This window comes from Podarcis muralis, chromosome 16, assembly GCF_964188315.1.
Source record: "Podarcis muralis chromosome 16, rPodMur119.hap1.1, whole genome shotgun sequence".
NCBI lineage: Eukaryota > Metazoa > Chordata > Lepidosauria > Squamata > Lacertidae > Podarcis > Podarcis muralis.
Window position 1 is genome coordinate 40,046,076 of NC_135670.1, and position 16,366 is coordinate 40,062,441.

Here is a 16,366-nt window from a genome sequence, read left to right on the forward strand (position 1 = left end):
AGAATATATGCAATTAATTATTTTCAATGTTCTAAGTGGCTAATGATTCACAGACAGGTTGACTTCAAAGCAGCTGGTTGACCACAGCAGGTGAAAGTGACCGGACTTCCTCTGCAAAACACACACACACACACACACACACACACACACACACACACACACACACACACACACAGAGGCTGGATGCTTTTCAAGCCACACAGGGGAAATCCAGCATGATGCTTTTTTCACTGTGCCCAGGTTTATCAAGTGCAGCACTCTTCCTTAACCCAGATTAAACATTAAAGCTAGGAGGGATCTGGCTGATGTAGCTACAGCACCCTCACGGAACATTTGTTTACTACCATGTAGCAATATCTCCGCCCAGTGGCCAAGAGCTAAAGTGCTACTCCTAACGCTCCCAATCCTCTTCCACAGGAATGGGGAATTTGTGGGGGTCCCCTCCAGGCGTTTCTTGGACTCTAGCTCCCATCAGCTCTGGCCAAGGTAGCCAGCAGTCAGGCACGATGGGAACTGGAGTCAAACACCACCAGAAGGCCAAGCATAGTAGTCCCCCACTTTGCCCAAACATTTTCACCAATGGAGATTCAGCAGGCACTTTCTGTATTAATGTTTAAATATTTGCTGAAAACTTTTCTATACTGTCAGGGCTTATGCAGACTAATAAGAAAAAATATTCCTGTAATAAGTTGGCTGCTTGATATGCGATTTCAGTTTTTATGAGGTTTTGTATTGTATATATAAAAATTGTATAGCACTTCCCCATCCCAAAACTGTGATTTATAAGCATTTCTATAAATAATCAAACAAATAAAAATTTCTCATCATTTATGAAATCTTACCCCCACCACACACGCTAAGACTGTTTTGACAGGCCAACACTAAAATGCTTCTCTCCCTCTTCCCCTCTTCACAACCCTGCATTGACACACTAAGAATGAAAGACCTTAATGAAAGACTCAGAGTACTTTAATTTTTCTCTTGAAAAAAGACACACATCTGGAATTTTCTCTGTATACTATGGCATGGGAAATAGGATGAAATGGTGTTTGGCAACAGTTGTTAAAAACAGGTCCTTTCCAGTAGCAAAGCTGGGATAAGGTGGAAAGTCTTAGAAGTCTGAAACTGGAAACACTTTGGTGGTGGTGAGCTAAGTCAAGGATACTGTGCCACTCTGGTTCCCAGAATAATCTTAAGATAAAGGCACTTTCCCTTCTGTCACCCCAAAATTAGCACCGTGTTGTTACAACCCTCAGCAACCCTGATGTGGAGAAGAACCGAGTGTTTCTCCTGTAATGCTGTGCATTGAAAACCAAGTGTCGCTTGTGCGCGCATGAGCAAGGAAGGATGCATCATGTTTCCAGCTGGGTTTAAACATACAAAAAAGACAACAGCATTTAATTGCTTGTGGAGTGCAAGGCGTTGTGCTCAGGATAAAATCAGGGAGAGACTCTGACATCTTGCCTATGTAGCTTCCACAGATGCAAATTCCACCCTGCTCTCCAAACCCACCCAATTTTAATTCTTACATGAAACTTTTGATAGGTTGTAATGGGAAGGTGGTGCTGTGGGAGTGAAGGCACTAAAATCTCAGGGCATGGAGATAACCACCTTTACTTTTTCAAAAGGGTCAGCTTTCTGGAAAGCTACTGTAGTGTAAGAAGAGAACCATGTGCACCTATCACTCTTCCAGAGTCAGTGCAAATACACCTGAGTTTGTTCTGCTGGGCCCACCCACACCCAGGCCACATATACTGCTAATAGCTCATTAAGGATCCTTGGCAAAGAGGAACAGAGGTATCAAGTATCAGGAAAAATGCTGGAGTGAACTGTGTTTGAGTCCTTTTGCAGAAGAGGGGTAGTTTCTGAATCCTGAATTTGGCCATTTGGTAGATTTGGCATCTGTGGAGTCTTTGCTCGCGCATCTCTCTGAAAGAAGCAAGAAAAGTCTAGTTAGAACCTGGACTGTCAGAAAGGAGAGTTTGCACATGCTTCAGTTGGGCTGATCCTTCTTATAAATCCTGGTGTGGAGAGTCAGCTTACAGTGGAACCTCGGTTCCCAAGCGCCTCCGTTATTGTACATTTGAGCTCCCGAATGCTGAAAACCCAGAAGTAAATGCTTCTGTTTTCAAACCTTTTTCGGAACCTGAACGTGCGACACGGCTTCTGCTGAGTGCAAGAAGCTATTACAACCAATGGGAAGCCGCACCTTGGTTTTTGAACGTTTTGGAAGCCGAATGGGCTTCCAGAACAGATTTCATTTGAGAACCGAGGTACCACTGTACCACATCCATTGCAGAAAGTGAACATTTTACCAGAACACACCTCCGCACAGCAGGAATCTGGCCTGCTTCACATGCAACACTAACAGCACAGCTAGCTAAGTGTTTGTGTGCAAGAGCCTCAGGCTTGTGCCCTTTCTGTTCCTCTTCAGTGTGGCTATGAGCTCTCACTTCCATTTTAAACGAACCATAGTTTAGTGTTGTGTTCAGACACCGTGATTAATTTTAATTCTGTTTTTTAAAAACAAAACAACATGCCAGCTTCAAAGACTACAGTTTTGAAATTTGCTTGTTTCAGATGTTCTGAACTACAATTCCAATCATGCCTAGTCAGCATAGCCAGTAGTATGAGATGATAGTTGTTGTCATCCAAAAATTATGTAGGGCACCAGGGTGATAAAGGCTGAAGTAAGCCATAGCTGACTAGCCTTGGCTTGCCCAGGTTTGGACATAATGCTAAGCTGCAGCTAAACACAGAAGTGAAAGCTTCCAGTTTCCACCTAGCCATGCTGGAAAAGGAGAAAGGGGAAGAGTAGCCTGAGCCCCAGTCACTACACCATAGTCCAGTGTTACATCCAAACACAGCCTCCATCTTTTACCACACTGAGGTGACTGAAGTTTCCCCTCACATTACCAACCTTTACCACACAAGGGCACCTTTGAACAAGATATTGATGAGGCAGAATTGATACATCCCTCCATCAGGCTAATTTCCATCTGTGTAAGAATATGCAAACTGCACAAATATCTAAAGCAGACCAAGAATAGGCAACTTCTTAGCACAATACATACCTGATAAGATTCACCGTTGTAAGATAATGGACCTTGTTTAGATGGCATTAAAAAACAACAACACTGAGGCAAATTCCTGGAGAAGAAATCTTAGCAAGGCTGTTGGTAACTAAAACAAAACCCCATGTTGGGAGGCAGAAACCTCCCAAACACCAGGAGGTGTGTGTAGATAGTTTCAAAAGACACCTTCAAAAACAATGTGGACTAGGATGTCTGATCCAGAATGTATTTCTTACATTGGAATTATAGCAAAGAGTTAATTCCCAAAATCCCAAGCAGGCCTTCATAAACTTGGATCCAGCTTTATCATCATCATTATTATTTTCAAGAAAAATGAGGTGAGCAATAGCAGGGCATGGGGTGCTGGAGGAAGGGGATCCCAGGAGGCTGTTGTGAGCAAGAGGGATTACCTGGGTGGAACTCAAGATGCCCACCGTTGCGCCTACATCATTTTAAAAGCACCCAACCACTAAAGGAGCCGTTTAAAACCAAGAAGGTTTTAAACAGAATGAAGATACTTTGGTTTTACAATGGTTGACATTACCTTTTATTGTCATGTATCCACCTATAGTTTCGCTTCCTTCCGAGCTGCTGAGTTGATGTTTTTTTCTTTGGAGATGGGGTCGGTCCCTTTAGGTCCTGACCCCTTATTACTACTCCAAAATAAAAAGAGCTTTCCCTAGAAAACAATCAGTCTGGTTTAAACAGTGTTTTTATGCTCTACTACTAGGTCTGTTTGGTTATTTATCTGAAGAAAGGAGAAGATTATCATTTAAGTGAGGGATGATTTTGTTTTTTAAAAAATAATAATTTCATCTGAAGAATAAGATCAAAGTAATCACTGGAACTAATTTATGGAGTCTAATTTATTCAATGTTTGGTAGAAAAGGTTTGGTTTTCTAGATACAAGATGATTTCCATCTTAGATTTATTAAGAGATGTCAAGTGTTATTTAGGATTTTATTTTTTTTAAGTTGGTTCTCAAGCCAGATTCAAAAATGGTTTGTTCACATCTCGCTCTCTCTTGTTTTTTTTAAAGAAATGCTTTAAAAACTCAAATCTTCTCCCTTTGGAAATTTAAGGCAAGAGTTATAAGTCTGCAAGCTTATACACACCCACACACACACCCTGTATGTTATTTTAGTTCACGGGGGGCTTTTCAATCTGTCTGTCCACACAACCAGCTTACAAGGGAGGCCACTATTATAGACTGCCAGCCCCACGGCGAGAGAGAGAGGAAGACAGACAGAACTTGGCCGTGCATCACGGCTGGCTCAGGCATTTGCACGTCTTGGGGTCCAGGCAAAGTGTTTGGCTCCACTTGTCCCTCTGCCACTTCCACTTTGCTCAGATTTCCCAATGGGGCAAGAAGCAGCGAGAGAGAGAGAGTTCTCTGTTTGCATGCCCGGCTTTTTCAGGATAAGGCTTCCCATCTAGGGGGCTCTTACCTGTGGGCCCCGATACTTATAGCCAGGGCCGGATCCAGGATTAGAAAATTTTGTGGCAGACTGGGTCCGCATCTCAGTGGGCCCATCTTTCAATGTCTGTTGAGAGAATGAAGATTTCACGCGAACACCATTCTCAACTGGCTTGAGTGAGATTAGAGCTTCATTTAATTACTATAGTCATATTTGTCACTTGATAATCCAGGCTACGAATCACAGATAGCTGTGCAATTGAGTTGGAAGGAATTATTATTGTTTAAAACAAAGTGGGCTTTAGGGAATCAGGATTCAACCTTCTTATACTTTTATGTCCAACAGTGGCAGCATCTCAGAAGAACTCCAGCTGATTAAAAAAATCATGCTTAAAAGTTTAATGAATATTAAAACAATCAGCTAAGGAAATCAAGGAATGCACTCTAGTTGGAGCTGCAAGGCTACTTAACAGCCATTAATGAGCAAACTACCAGCGCTATGCCTTCATAGGGGAATTTTGTCCACTGAATCAGTATTGCACAGGACCAAACTGGACACATTATTCACAAATTAGCTAATGTATGACTTTTTAAAATGTAATAGCAGTGGGGTGGGGAGGAAGACAGAAAAACCTCTAAATTTAGAGTGGAGTCAGGACAGCAGAACATTTGATAACCTTTTTTGATCAGCAACCAGTAACTGTTATTACTACTGGAAGGAGGAAGGAAACTGGCTGATTTGTGAACAACAGCAACATCATATGGGTAGAAGATGGGTCCTGGAGGATGGATCTTGGTACATGAGGCCACCAGCTTGCTGAAGCTAAGTAGGTTTGGATCTGGTCAGTGCCTGGGATGGGTGCCACCTGGAAATTGCATTTATGCTGCCTTTGATCACGTGTTGGAAGAAAGGTGCGAGATAAATGTCAACTAAATATTGCTGAACTTAAGAAGTCCCTTCAGCCCCCGGCCAACATGGCCAATGGCCAGATGAGTTGTGAGCTGTGGTCCTGCAACTGCTGACAAGCCACAGATTGCCAACCCTGTAAAGAACTATAGTTTGGTCCAAACTTCTATGTCTACTCATCACTCATCTCTTCACATCAAGGATGACGTGAATCTAATGGGCCAGCTTTTCCCCAAATTTTCAGGGCGGGGAAAGGGGAGCTGTGCTTGCTGGGGTTGATGGGCATTGGGGTCAACAACATCTGGAGGATGCACTTGTATACCCTATACCCGTAGATCTCAGGGTGGTTCACAACATAAAATTAGAATATAAAAAACACAAAATATGGTATTTTGGATAAGGAATTTGTCAGAAGAGTGAGGGCTGGTGATAAATATAGGGGAAATCCCAGTGTCTTCAAGAGAGCATGTGATTTGGGAATTGCTGAAACTGGCCATTTCTGATTGTTGTTTTTTTTCTCACATTCAATCCTAGAGTAGTGCCTAAAGGTAAAGGTAAAGGTACCCCTGCCCGTACGGGCCAGTCTTGACAGACTCTGGGGTTGTGTGCCCATCTCACTCTATAGGCCGGGGGCCAGCGCTGTCCGAAGACACTTCCGGGTCACGTGGCCAGCGTGACAAGCTGCATCTGGCGAGCCAGCGCAGCACACGGAAACGCCGTTTACCTTCCCGCCAGAGCGGTCCCTATTTATCTACTTGCACCCGGGGGTGCTTTTGAACTGCTAGGTTGGCAGGTGCTGGGACCGAGCAACGGGAGCGCACCCCGCCGCGGGGATTCGAACCGCCGACCTTTCGATCGGCAAGCCCTAGGCGCTGAGGCTTTTACCCACAGCGCCACCCGCGTAAATTGGCGAAAACTGGGTAAGATTAAATTAATACAGTTTTGAAGTTTATTTCAGTCGGTAGAGCATGAGGCTCTTAATCCCGGGGTCGTGGGTTTGAGCCCCACATTGGGCCAAAAGGTTCCTGCGTTGCAGGGGGTGGACTAGATGGCCCTCAGAGTCCCTTTCAATTCTGTGATTCTAACACACTTTTCAACTTCCGAGTAGCATGACCAACTTCAAAGCAAACCTAATGAATAGTAGACACAATGCTATCAATTTAAATGGTTTTAAGAGTCGTGTCAGAACAGGTTCCTGCAACATTTTGCAACAAAGGGATTTGCAATTGAACAGACTTAAGTCAATTATACAAAGCAGCACAGAGCAGACAGGAGAGGCTCCTTCAGGCAGCTTCAAAGAATGGGGGAGGGGCAAGAACAACTTCCTTTCTAAATAGGGGCTACTTTTAAAATGAGGCTGCATTTTAAATCGCACTTTAACCTGTATTTTAAATTGCCCCCCCCCCCATTATGTTTTTACTGTAATTTTACTGGTGTTAGCTGCCCTGAGCCCAGCTCTGGCCGGGGAGGGCGGGGTATAAATATGTTGTTGCTGTTGTTGTTGTTGTTGTTACTACTAGCTCCCCAACCCCCTGGTCACCTCAAATATAGATTGCAATTATTTTTAATGCCACACATGAAAAGGATTCCAAAAGGAAATCCTAGCAACGCTGAACTCAACTCAACTGGTAACTGATTTCTCTCATGGCTGTGAACATTTTCAAGCTTTTGAAGGGACAGGTTTTTCCTGTTTTCAAAAACAGGAAAATAATTTCTAGTAGCACGGGGCGAGAAAATATACTTGCTTACTAATAGGAATCACATTTGTTGTAAAATTACTCAGTCCGCCATCGCAAGCAGCTAATTTAGTAGCCCCTCTCTTGGTCTTCCCCAATGTGGGAATGTTTTGGATGGCAACTACCATCAGCCCCAGCCAGCGTGGCCAATGGTCAGGGAAGGGGCATCTGGAGGGCACCAGAAAGCTGTCCTACTCCAATAGCCCATTAACATACTTGTTTGTGTTATCTTCAAAACTCACAGCCAAAATCATTGGAGCACCTTCCAAACAAACTGATGGTTGCCCAGAGTCCACTTCGTCCCATGCACCAGATGGAACATCTAGCGCACACCTATATCCCTTTCACAGCAAGAACTCACATCACTGGTCATCCATCTTTCAACGCTAGCAATGTAGCACCACCAACCTTGGCAGATGGTGACCAGGAGATTTGCAGAGCACCTTTAATCAGGGGTGGGGAGCCAGTGGCCCTCCAGAAGTCATAGAATAATAGAATTGTAAAGTTGAGGTCCTGAGGGTCATCTAGTCCAACCCCTTCAGCCCCAGCAAGCATTGCCAATAACCAGGGGTGGTGGGAGTTATAGTTTGGAAACATTGGGTTCTCTGCCCCTGCTTAAAACATTGCCAGTGAAGAAGGCACCAGTGGGAAAACTCATAGCCACGTCACCCTACTGATTTGGTAACTATTTTGGTACAGCACAAAATTCCAAGTCACATTCTAAACAAAGCCACTCAAACTTTGCCCCCTCCCACGCACTTTAAAAATGTGTGGATGCGCATGATGTGAGAAATCCAGGAAGTGAAGTGTCTTGTCAAAAGATCCTTGGAAATAACTTTTCAAGCCATGGCATGCACAAGCCTTTTGACAAATCACTTCAATGCAGATAGGGATTAAAAACTGATAGGTAGGATAAAGACTTCAGGCATTTCCTTTAATTTAATTTTTTTTTAATACTGCAGATTTCAACTGTAGAATTCTGGGCTGAAATGTGTGGTTCTATACCTCCCTTCTCCAGCCTCTAAAAAGTTGAGATCTCATTACTGCCTGTCTAGTGTCATTATATAGTTTAGTCACAAGGTATGTATTTGGGTGGAATCAGGAGTATCCGGGGTCTGTGCTTCCTGGTTGGAAAGCGAATAAAGTTCTTTTCAAACATCTCCCTCTAAGCCTTCCACAACAACTACCGGTACTTTCTGTTTCTTTGCCAGGTGACCTATTTCATTTTTAAACCAAAGCTTTCTATATATGCAGCTGAACTTCAAGAGTGACAGAATCACATCAGACAGCTGTCAAGGAATGTACCACCTTCGGCAGCCGGTGCAGAAATAGCATCTTTGAATGCACACCATGTTAAATACAGGAAACCTCCCAACTTGTAGAAAACTAGGTTTTTTGTGGGGGGGGATGTAAATATGAGCTTTTTCTTCTTCTTGCCATTCTACATCCCATATTGGAAATGGGAATGAAAGCATGCCAGCACCTTATATTGCCACCTCCGTTGGTGGTGCAAATTCATCAAGAGTCACACCATGGAGTTGTTGCAGATCGTACAGCCTGGCTCTGAGATTTGGCCTTCCATTATAAAATCTGAGAGGATAAAAAGGAAAGCCAAAACCTGCATTCTGAAACAAATATGAATTTTCCAGTTTGAAAGCAAGTCAATCATGGGATTTAAGGAGCAAATATTTCAGGGGTTCAGTTTTGATTTGATTTATTATTTTATTGATGTTGTAATTATGCACCAATTTGGATTTTTGTCATAAACAGCTTCGTGCGTATTTGCATGGAAAAGTGAAATAATAATTTACATAATTCAATCGATAATAATGATGTTGTTTTATTCCTACCTTGCTCCTGAGCCCAAGAAGAGTTGCAGTCACGAGCAGTAAGCCTCCCAGGGCGACCAGGATATACTGAGCATAGTTCAGCACCGCAGGGATAGTCACCATAAAGGTACGGTACATTGTGAATACATCACCTTCGATCTCTCCGCTCTGCGCAAAATGAAGAAATGGGTGTCCATATTTTAAAATAAATAAGGTTATGAATAAACCTAATAAACCAAAGATAAAGAGCATAAAAAATACTCTTCATCAGGCTGTAAGCAGCATAAGGTTGGACTTGCGGCTCCAAAACATTGCAAAAAATACTCATTTCCCCATGAACTTGTTCAGCTGGTTTATACGTATTATTTTGTAATGTTAGCTTAATCACAGTTACTATGGACCAATTTTTTTTCAGTCTATTCATATACAGTAAGATATATACTCCCTCTGCCCCCAGTTTTTAGATATTATAAACAACAGCAGTTATAAGGTTGAGCACTAGTTCTTGATCATTTTCCAGAATGGCATCTTTTAGATAACCAAGCAGAAATATTTTAGGTTCCTAGTGTATATGATTTCCTAACATATCAGAGATATTCGCCTGAACAAATTTCCAGAATACTTCTATTTGAGAAGAATTCCAAAAGATATATATGTATATGCTTTATTTGATCCACATATCCCAACATTTATCCAATCCTAATTTGTATATTAAATTCAATTTAAAAGGCATTACATACCACTGACAGAGGGTTTTAAAATAGTTCTCCTTTAGGTTTGCTGGAATTATATTAGACTGGAAATTGTCCCAAATAAAGTTCCATTGCTTCCTGGTTATTCTTTGATCCAAACCTCACACCCATTTTAAATAATAATAATAATAATAATAATAATAATAATAATAATAATACAGTGGTACCTCGCAAGACGAAAGGGTTTTTGGTTTTTTGAGTTGCTTCGCAAGATGATTTTCCCTATGGGCTTGCTTCGCAAGACGGAAACGTCTTGCAAGTTTGTTTCCTTTTTCTTAACACCGTTAATACAGTTGCGACTTGACTTCGAGGAGCAACTCATAGCACGCGGTGTGGTAGCCTTTTTTGAGGTTTTTGAAGACTTTGGTGATTTTTGAAGCTTTTCCAAAACTTTCCCAAAACCGTGCTTCGCAAGACGAAAAAAATCACAAGACGAAAAAACTCGCGGAACGAATTAATTTCGTCTTGCGAGGCACCACTGTAATAATAATAATAATAATAATAATAATAATAATAATAATAATAATTGTTATTTATTTATACCCCGCAATCTGGCTGAGTTTCCCCAGCCACTCTGAGCAGCTCCCAATGAACTGTTAAAAACAATCAGCATTAAATATTAAAAACTTCCCTGAACAGGGCTGCCTTCAGATGTCTTTTGAAGATAGGGTAGCTGCTTATTTCCTTCACATCTGGTGGGAGGGTGTTCCACAGGGTGGGGGCCACTATCGAGAAGGCCCTCTGTTCCCTATAACCTCTTTTCTCGCAATGAGGGAACTGCCAGAAGGCCCTCGACGCTGGACCTCAGTGTCCCGGCAGAACAATGGGGGTGGAGACGCTACTTCAGGTATACAGGACCGAAGGCGTTTAAGGTTTTAAAGGTCAGCACCAACACCTTGAATTCTGCTCAGAAACGTACTGGGAGCCAATGCAGATCTCTCAGGACTGGTGTTATGTGGTCCTGGTGGCCGCTCCCAGTCACCAGTCTAGCTGCTGCATTCTGGATTAACTGCAGTTTCCGGCTCACCTTCAAAGGAGCGCATTGCAGTAGTCCAAGCGGGAGATAACTGCCCCTCACTTCCCTCTACAGCAGGAACCGCCTTCTTGATCTTTGGATCCACTATTGGTCTCGTCTGCTTAATCTGCTGGAGCTTCTTTTCGCATGCAGGCAAAGTCCCTAACTCACTGAGGGTTTGAGACCCATTGTCTACCCTCACCTGGTATAGTTGGCCTGGCAAAGCCATTCCCGGAATGGGACTGCTGTCACTGGCTGACAACTTCTAGAGGAGCCACAGGTGATAAGCTGAGTGCAAGGTGGCGACCAAAGGTAGACAAGCTACCCCAGAAGGCGCACAATGTGTTTCCTACCAGAGGTACTACCCCTCCCCTAATATAACACCGGGGACACCTGAATTGCCAGCAGTAGATGTGAAAAGTATCTAGGGAGTTAGATTGTAAGTTTAACATAAGTCAACCGTGTGATACAGCAGCAAAAAAAGCTAATGCTACTCTAGGATGCTTAAAAGCTGACATGGATGGCGCCAGCCTGCTTTCCTGTGGAGAGCATTAATTAAAGGGGGAGCCATAATTGAAAAAGCCTGTTCTTGTGCTGCCCCCCTCTTCAGAGGATGCACACAGGGCTCTGGCCCTGCTCACCACCAGCAGGCGGCCCCTGGAAGGTGGCACAAGAGGAAAGGAGGCCTGGGGATTGGAAGAGGTCCCCCCCTGGGCTCCAGGGTCTAGGCCAGTGTTTCCCAACCTTTTTTGGGCAAAGGCACACTTGTTTGATGAAAAAAATCTCGAGGCACACCACCATTACAGCCCCGTGACGTCAGCGCGCAGCGTCACGCCGGGAGGGACGCACGAAACTGTAACTTTCACTTTTTTTCCCTCCCCCTTGCCGGGGAACCTCCAAGCTTTGGGGGTGTGGGGGGGTGAGGAGGCAGCAAAGCGAGGGACTGAGGGACTCCTCCAACGACAAGGGTTGGGGAAGAAGAGAAAGGGCTATTCCGCTCCAGTCACGGGAGGGGAATATGTACTGGCCCAACTGGTGTGTGGTCTTCGGAAAGCGGGGTGCGGGAAAGAAGCCTAGGCTCGGGGTCCACCGACCTCGGCGGAGAAAGGCAACAACCGGAGCCGATGACGAGCCGGCGCGTGCGTGCAGCGGCTGGCCTCGAGCTCAGGAAGCTGCGCGCGGCGATGTTGACGCGGGGCGCGCGAGAGCTTGGGGGAGGGGCGGGAGAGAGAGAGAAAGAGTTGGCAGCACCAGGCACTGTTACTTATTGCGCTGCGGACGCTGCCAGCAACTGCGGTGGTTGTGCGGCGGCCGCCGCCGCAGAACGTCCTCGTCAGTCAGCTGAGCTGCCTGGCGGCGTAGGGAGCCGAGGGGCGGGGCTTCCTTTCTGAAGGAGCTGAGGGTGGGGGTCCTCCGGCGCCTTCGGCGAAACGGCGCCGGCCCAGAGCGCTTCTAGGAGGCTGCCTTTGTGCGCGACGTAAAGCCCTCTTTCCCTCCCTCCAGCCCCGTGTCACATGTGGAATAAATAAAAACTGTGGCTGCATTGTAGCTACATCCCGGCCTCGGATTCCCGCGGGATTTGCCTAATCCTTTGGAAGCCCCCTCCCCTCCCCGGCCCCCCATTGTTCTGTCGGGGGTCCCGCGCCCCCCTCTCGCCTGTCCCCCGGGCTTTGTTCTCGATTTGGAGAGGCGGCGAGGCTCAGCTCCGGCTCCGGGAGAGGGAGGCTGCCTTCCAGCCCGCCGTGCGCCCCGGGAGCCTGGACGGCGGGGACGGGAAGGAAGGCGCTTTGGGGGGCGCGGGGCGCCGTCCCGCCGCCGCCTCTCCCAGCAGCCTGGCAGGTAGGGGAGGGCACGGAGGGGCGCCCGGCGCGGAGCTGGGAGCCTCCGCGAGGCCCCGGCTCGACGGGGCGGGATAAAAAGGCGGCGCCGGCTCACAGCGCCTCCCTGAGCGCCCTTTGCACTCCGACCGGCAGAAGCGGAGGCTACGCGGCTGCGGCCGCCCAGCCTGGCCGGGGATGGCGGGGCGCCAGGTACCGGCAGCCCTCGAGGGGAGGCGCCGGCGGCGTCCAGGGACCGCGCCCGCCCGGCCCGGGAGGCGGTGCAGCGCCAGATGTTGCCGCTGCTGGAGAGCCTCCGAGCCCCAGGAGGCTGCGCGCGGAGGTGGCGGCGGCGTCCAGGCGCGCTGGGGGATGCGGGAGCCGAGGGGGCGCCCACGGGGGAAGGGAAGGGGAACCCCCTCCTCTGCAGCGGGGCCCGAGGGCCTTGATCCAGATGGGCCGTGGCGCTCCAGCGTCTCCTCCGGTGGAGAGCGGGCGACCTCCGGTTGGGGGGCAGCAGGGGTGCCAAATGGATTAAAATATTGGGGGGCGCCCAGGTAAGCCCACTCCAGGATAGATGGATTTCCATCCTCCGGGGGTCCTCCGGCGCCTTCGGCGAAACGGCGCCGGCCCAGAGCGCTTAACCCACGTTTCCTTTTTGAAAGAGAAACCAGTGTTTCCCAACCTTTTTTGGACTCGCTCGCGGCACACCAGGCAACAGCTCGCGGCACACTAGTGTGCCGCGGAACACCGGTTGGGAAACACTGGTCTAGGCAGCATTTCCAAGGGTGGCCCCAGATTGGCAGGGGAGCCAATGTTACATGCACATCAGCCTCTTTTGGTTCATTTTGCAAAGCCTAATCCAGACGGTATTAAAAGTGGCAAAAATAGTTGCATTCTCACAAAGGGGTGGGGTGGGGTAGCTTTTTCTAGAAGAGATTATTCTGGACAGAGGCGTGATTCATGGCGAAAAGATTTAAAACTTGAAGCCAAGTGTTGAATAAGCAATTACAAAATTGGCTTACGCAAGACCAACAAACGTTTAAACACCCCCACTTTAAAAAAATAAATAAAAGAGGAAGCAACAGTGTTTGGCCTGATTCAGCCCACTGCAAGCTTCTCACAACTCACCTCTGAGAACCAAATGAGAGGTAACACGACTGTCTTGATTGACCCTGTTTGCCTGAAAGATTAGAGGACAACAATGAGAATTGCAAGAACTTTGGATGGTGTGACCGCTGGTTCAACATTCCTTTCTGGATTTAGGGCCCAGCTGAATGTTACATGCGAAGGCAGAGGTGGGGGGTCTCAGGTCCAGGGGCCAAATGCTTCCCTCCAAGCCTCTGTACTGGGTCCTTGGCGCTTTCCCTTGCCACATCCCTTTGCTGTACAGGCAAGCTATAGTTGATCTTATAGGTAGTTTTAAGGAAAATGCTCCTCCAGGCATTCATCCCTCCTTGAATGCTGTTACCTGGATGGAGCATGGCCTTGAACGGTGATTAATGCCTCTTGCTTGCATGAGTAGAGAAGGGAGGTGTGCGCATGCACGCACGCATGCGCTCATCAAAACCTTTGATTTTTGGTAAAGCTCATTGGTGGGGAAGCTCAGACCAGGGAGCCAGATATAGCCCTGCGTGGCTAGAGAAGTTTTCCCGCCCTCTCACTCCAGAAACACCCACGGTAACTGCTCTGCTTTTCACCTCAACTGTTTTTGCATGGCTGGAATATGGTCCCTGAATTCTGATAATGCCTCTTGCTTGTCTGGATGGAGGATACAGGGGTGGGTGTGCGTGTGCGCAGGTGTGTAAAAACTAGCCTAGTGTACACAGATAAAATTTACACTCACTGCTCTGTCCATTTCTGCCTCTGCTCAACACTGACATGTGGCCCTGGAAGGCTGCACAGATTGGAATGTGGCCCTCAGGGTGATAAATGTTATCCATCCTTGCGCTAAGGTGTACAGTATGTAAACCCCCAGCAACCTGATCTGGCCAAAGCTGCCTAGATCTGGATGAGAAGGACAGCCAAGATGGAGAGAGCAGAGGGTCACAGGGTTGAGAACAAGCAGCCTCATGGCACCTGGAGAACTTTGCTACCTACCAGATGCCGGGGACTCTCTTCATGAAAAGATTCAGCTGCAACTTGATGGAGCAATTCATAGGAATGCCAGTCAACTGCAATAGGAGGAAAGAGATGGATTTTATCTTTTAAAAACTTTTCCCCCATTTAAGTACTTTTACACTGCTCTTCCAGGATTGACAGCCTAAAAAAATCAATTCACAGCAGCAGCAGCACACAAAACCAAATGAAAGCCTTAAAAAAAAAGCAATGAAATGAGATAGCAGCAGCAAAACACTAAGTCACTTTTTAAAAGAAGTCACAGTATAGCAAAATAAAAAGCAACCATCAAAAGTTTGATAAAGTCTTTATTTCCAGGGCTCTTGGTTTTATGGCTGGTACAACTGGCATGGAGTGAAGTGGGGGAGAAACACAACACTTTTTATTTTAGCATGGCAGAAAGCACATATACCCTAGATTCTAGCACTTGTAAAAACAAGAAAATCTATGAAGTCAGTCAGGCAGAGAGATATTGACTGGTCCAACATCACTCAGTGAACTTCATAGCTGAGAAGGAATTTGACCTTGCCATCTTTGGTCACATTCCTCTACCCCACAGGCAGTAAATGTGCAGTGGTAGCCAGTGCCCATGGGGACCAGTAGGGTGAGAGGCAGGGAGCCCAACATTAGGTGGCGCCAAAGCTAATGCTAGGCAAAGCCTGCTATTCTACTTTTGTCCTAATCTTCCTCCCTGCTGAGTACAAGCGCAACACTTGGACTAAGCAGGAGGAAGCTAATAGGCAGTGCCTCCCTCTGCACTGGGTGGCAGGCAGGTGGGGGCCAGTTTGTGGGGCAGTGCCCCATTTGCCCTGATAGACCAGCCTCCACTGCCAATGTGGTGCCTTCCAGATGTTGTGAACTATTCCTCACATTGTACCTGTCCATTGGTCATGCTTGCTGATGGGAGTTAGGAGCAGCTACATCACAGTGGCTCCAGGTATATCCCTCGCTTGTTTGGGAAGCATGGGCCAGAAATGAGGAGCCAACGCTGAAAAGGCCCCTCCCTGGCTGCCAGACGTGTCACCTCTGACAGTGGGGACAGCCAGAGGAAAACCTCTGCCGCAGGACTGGCCAGGTTCATTGACCCAGAGTAGTCAAGACACAATTCAAACCCACCCCCCCAAAAAATCATTTTATGCCTAGTAGTTATCTTGTTGAAGCAATATACCTCCTAGCGCCAGCCACTAAATATCTTATCTCCTTAATTACAGTTACTCCGATAAAGTATTTATTGCTGTGGTGCTTGGTTTTATGGTTGACACAACCAGGGTGTGTGGCAGGGAGAAGCACAATCCCTTTTATTTCAATATGACAGAGAGTACATATGCCTTAGGGACGCGGGTTGTGCTGTGGTCTAAACCACAGAGCCTAGGGCTTGCCAATCAGAAGGTCGGCAGTTCGAATCCCTCGGACTATAGAGCGAGATGAGCGTGCAACCTCAGAGTTGTCCGCAACTGGACCTAATGGTACCTTTACCTTTTTTTATATATGCCTTAGATTCCAGCACTCATAAAGATAAGAAAATCCAGCATGTCAAGGGAGGTGCTCCTGATGTTACAATGACGTTCACCTGTGGCCCATCACCATGACTGTGGCTTGCAAAAGCTAGAGGGTTTGCAATGAAGCCAGTGGGTTGTGCAAAATGTTAGTCCCACTCTGAGGAGCCCCACTGAAACTAAGGACCATGACTAACCAGTTTGT

The 16,366-nt window shown here is 46.6% G+C and overlaps 1 protein-coding gene across 5 annotated transcripts in view; it reads right to left on the minus strand.

The window, feature by feature from the left end:
• Positions 1–951: 951 nt before the first annotated feature.
• Positions 952–16,366, minus strand: part of SCARB1 (scavenger receptor class B member 1) — a 53,026-nt gene continuing 37,611 nt past the window's right edge. The window contains exons 9-14 of one of the 5 annotated variants that reach the window (XM_028711282.2): positions 14,648–14,721; positions 13,679–13,730; positions 8,985–9,131; positions 4,523–4,618; positions 3,619–3,753; positions 1,804–1,929 (exon numbers count right to left, since the gene is read on the minus strand). In XM_028711282.2, the coding sequence (XP_028567115.2) occupies positions 3,640–3,753; positions 4,523–4,618; positions 8,985–9,131; positions 13,679–13,730; positions 14,648–14,721 (483 nt within the window). In that variant the 3' untranslated portion in view covers positions 1,804–1,929; positions 3,619–3,639. Of the gene's footprint in view, positions 1,930–3,618; positions 3,754–4,522; positions 4,619–8,984; positions 9,132–13,678; positions 13,731–14,647; positions 14,722–16,366 lie in introns of all 5 variants that reach the window. The other 4 variants (XM_028711287.2, XM_028711285.2, XM_028711284.2 and 1 more) reach the window with 4 other exon arrangements.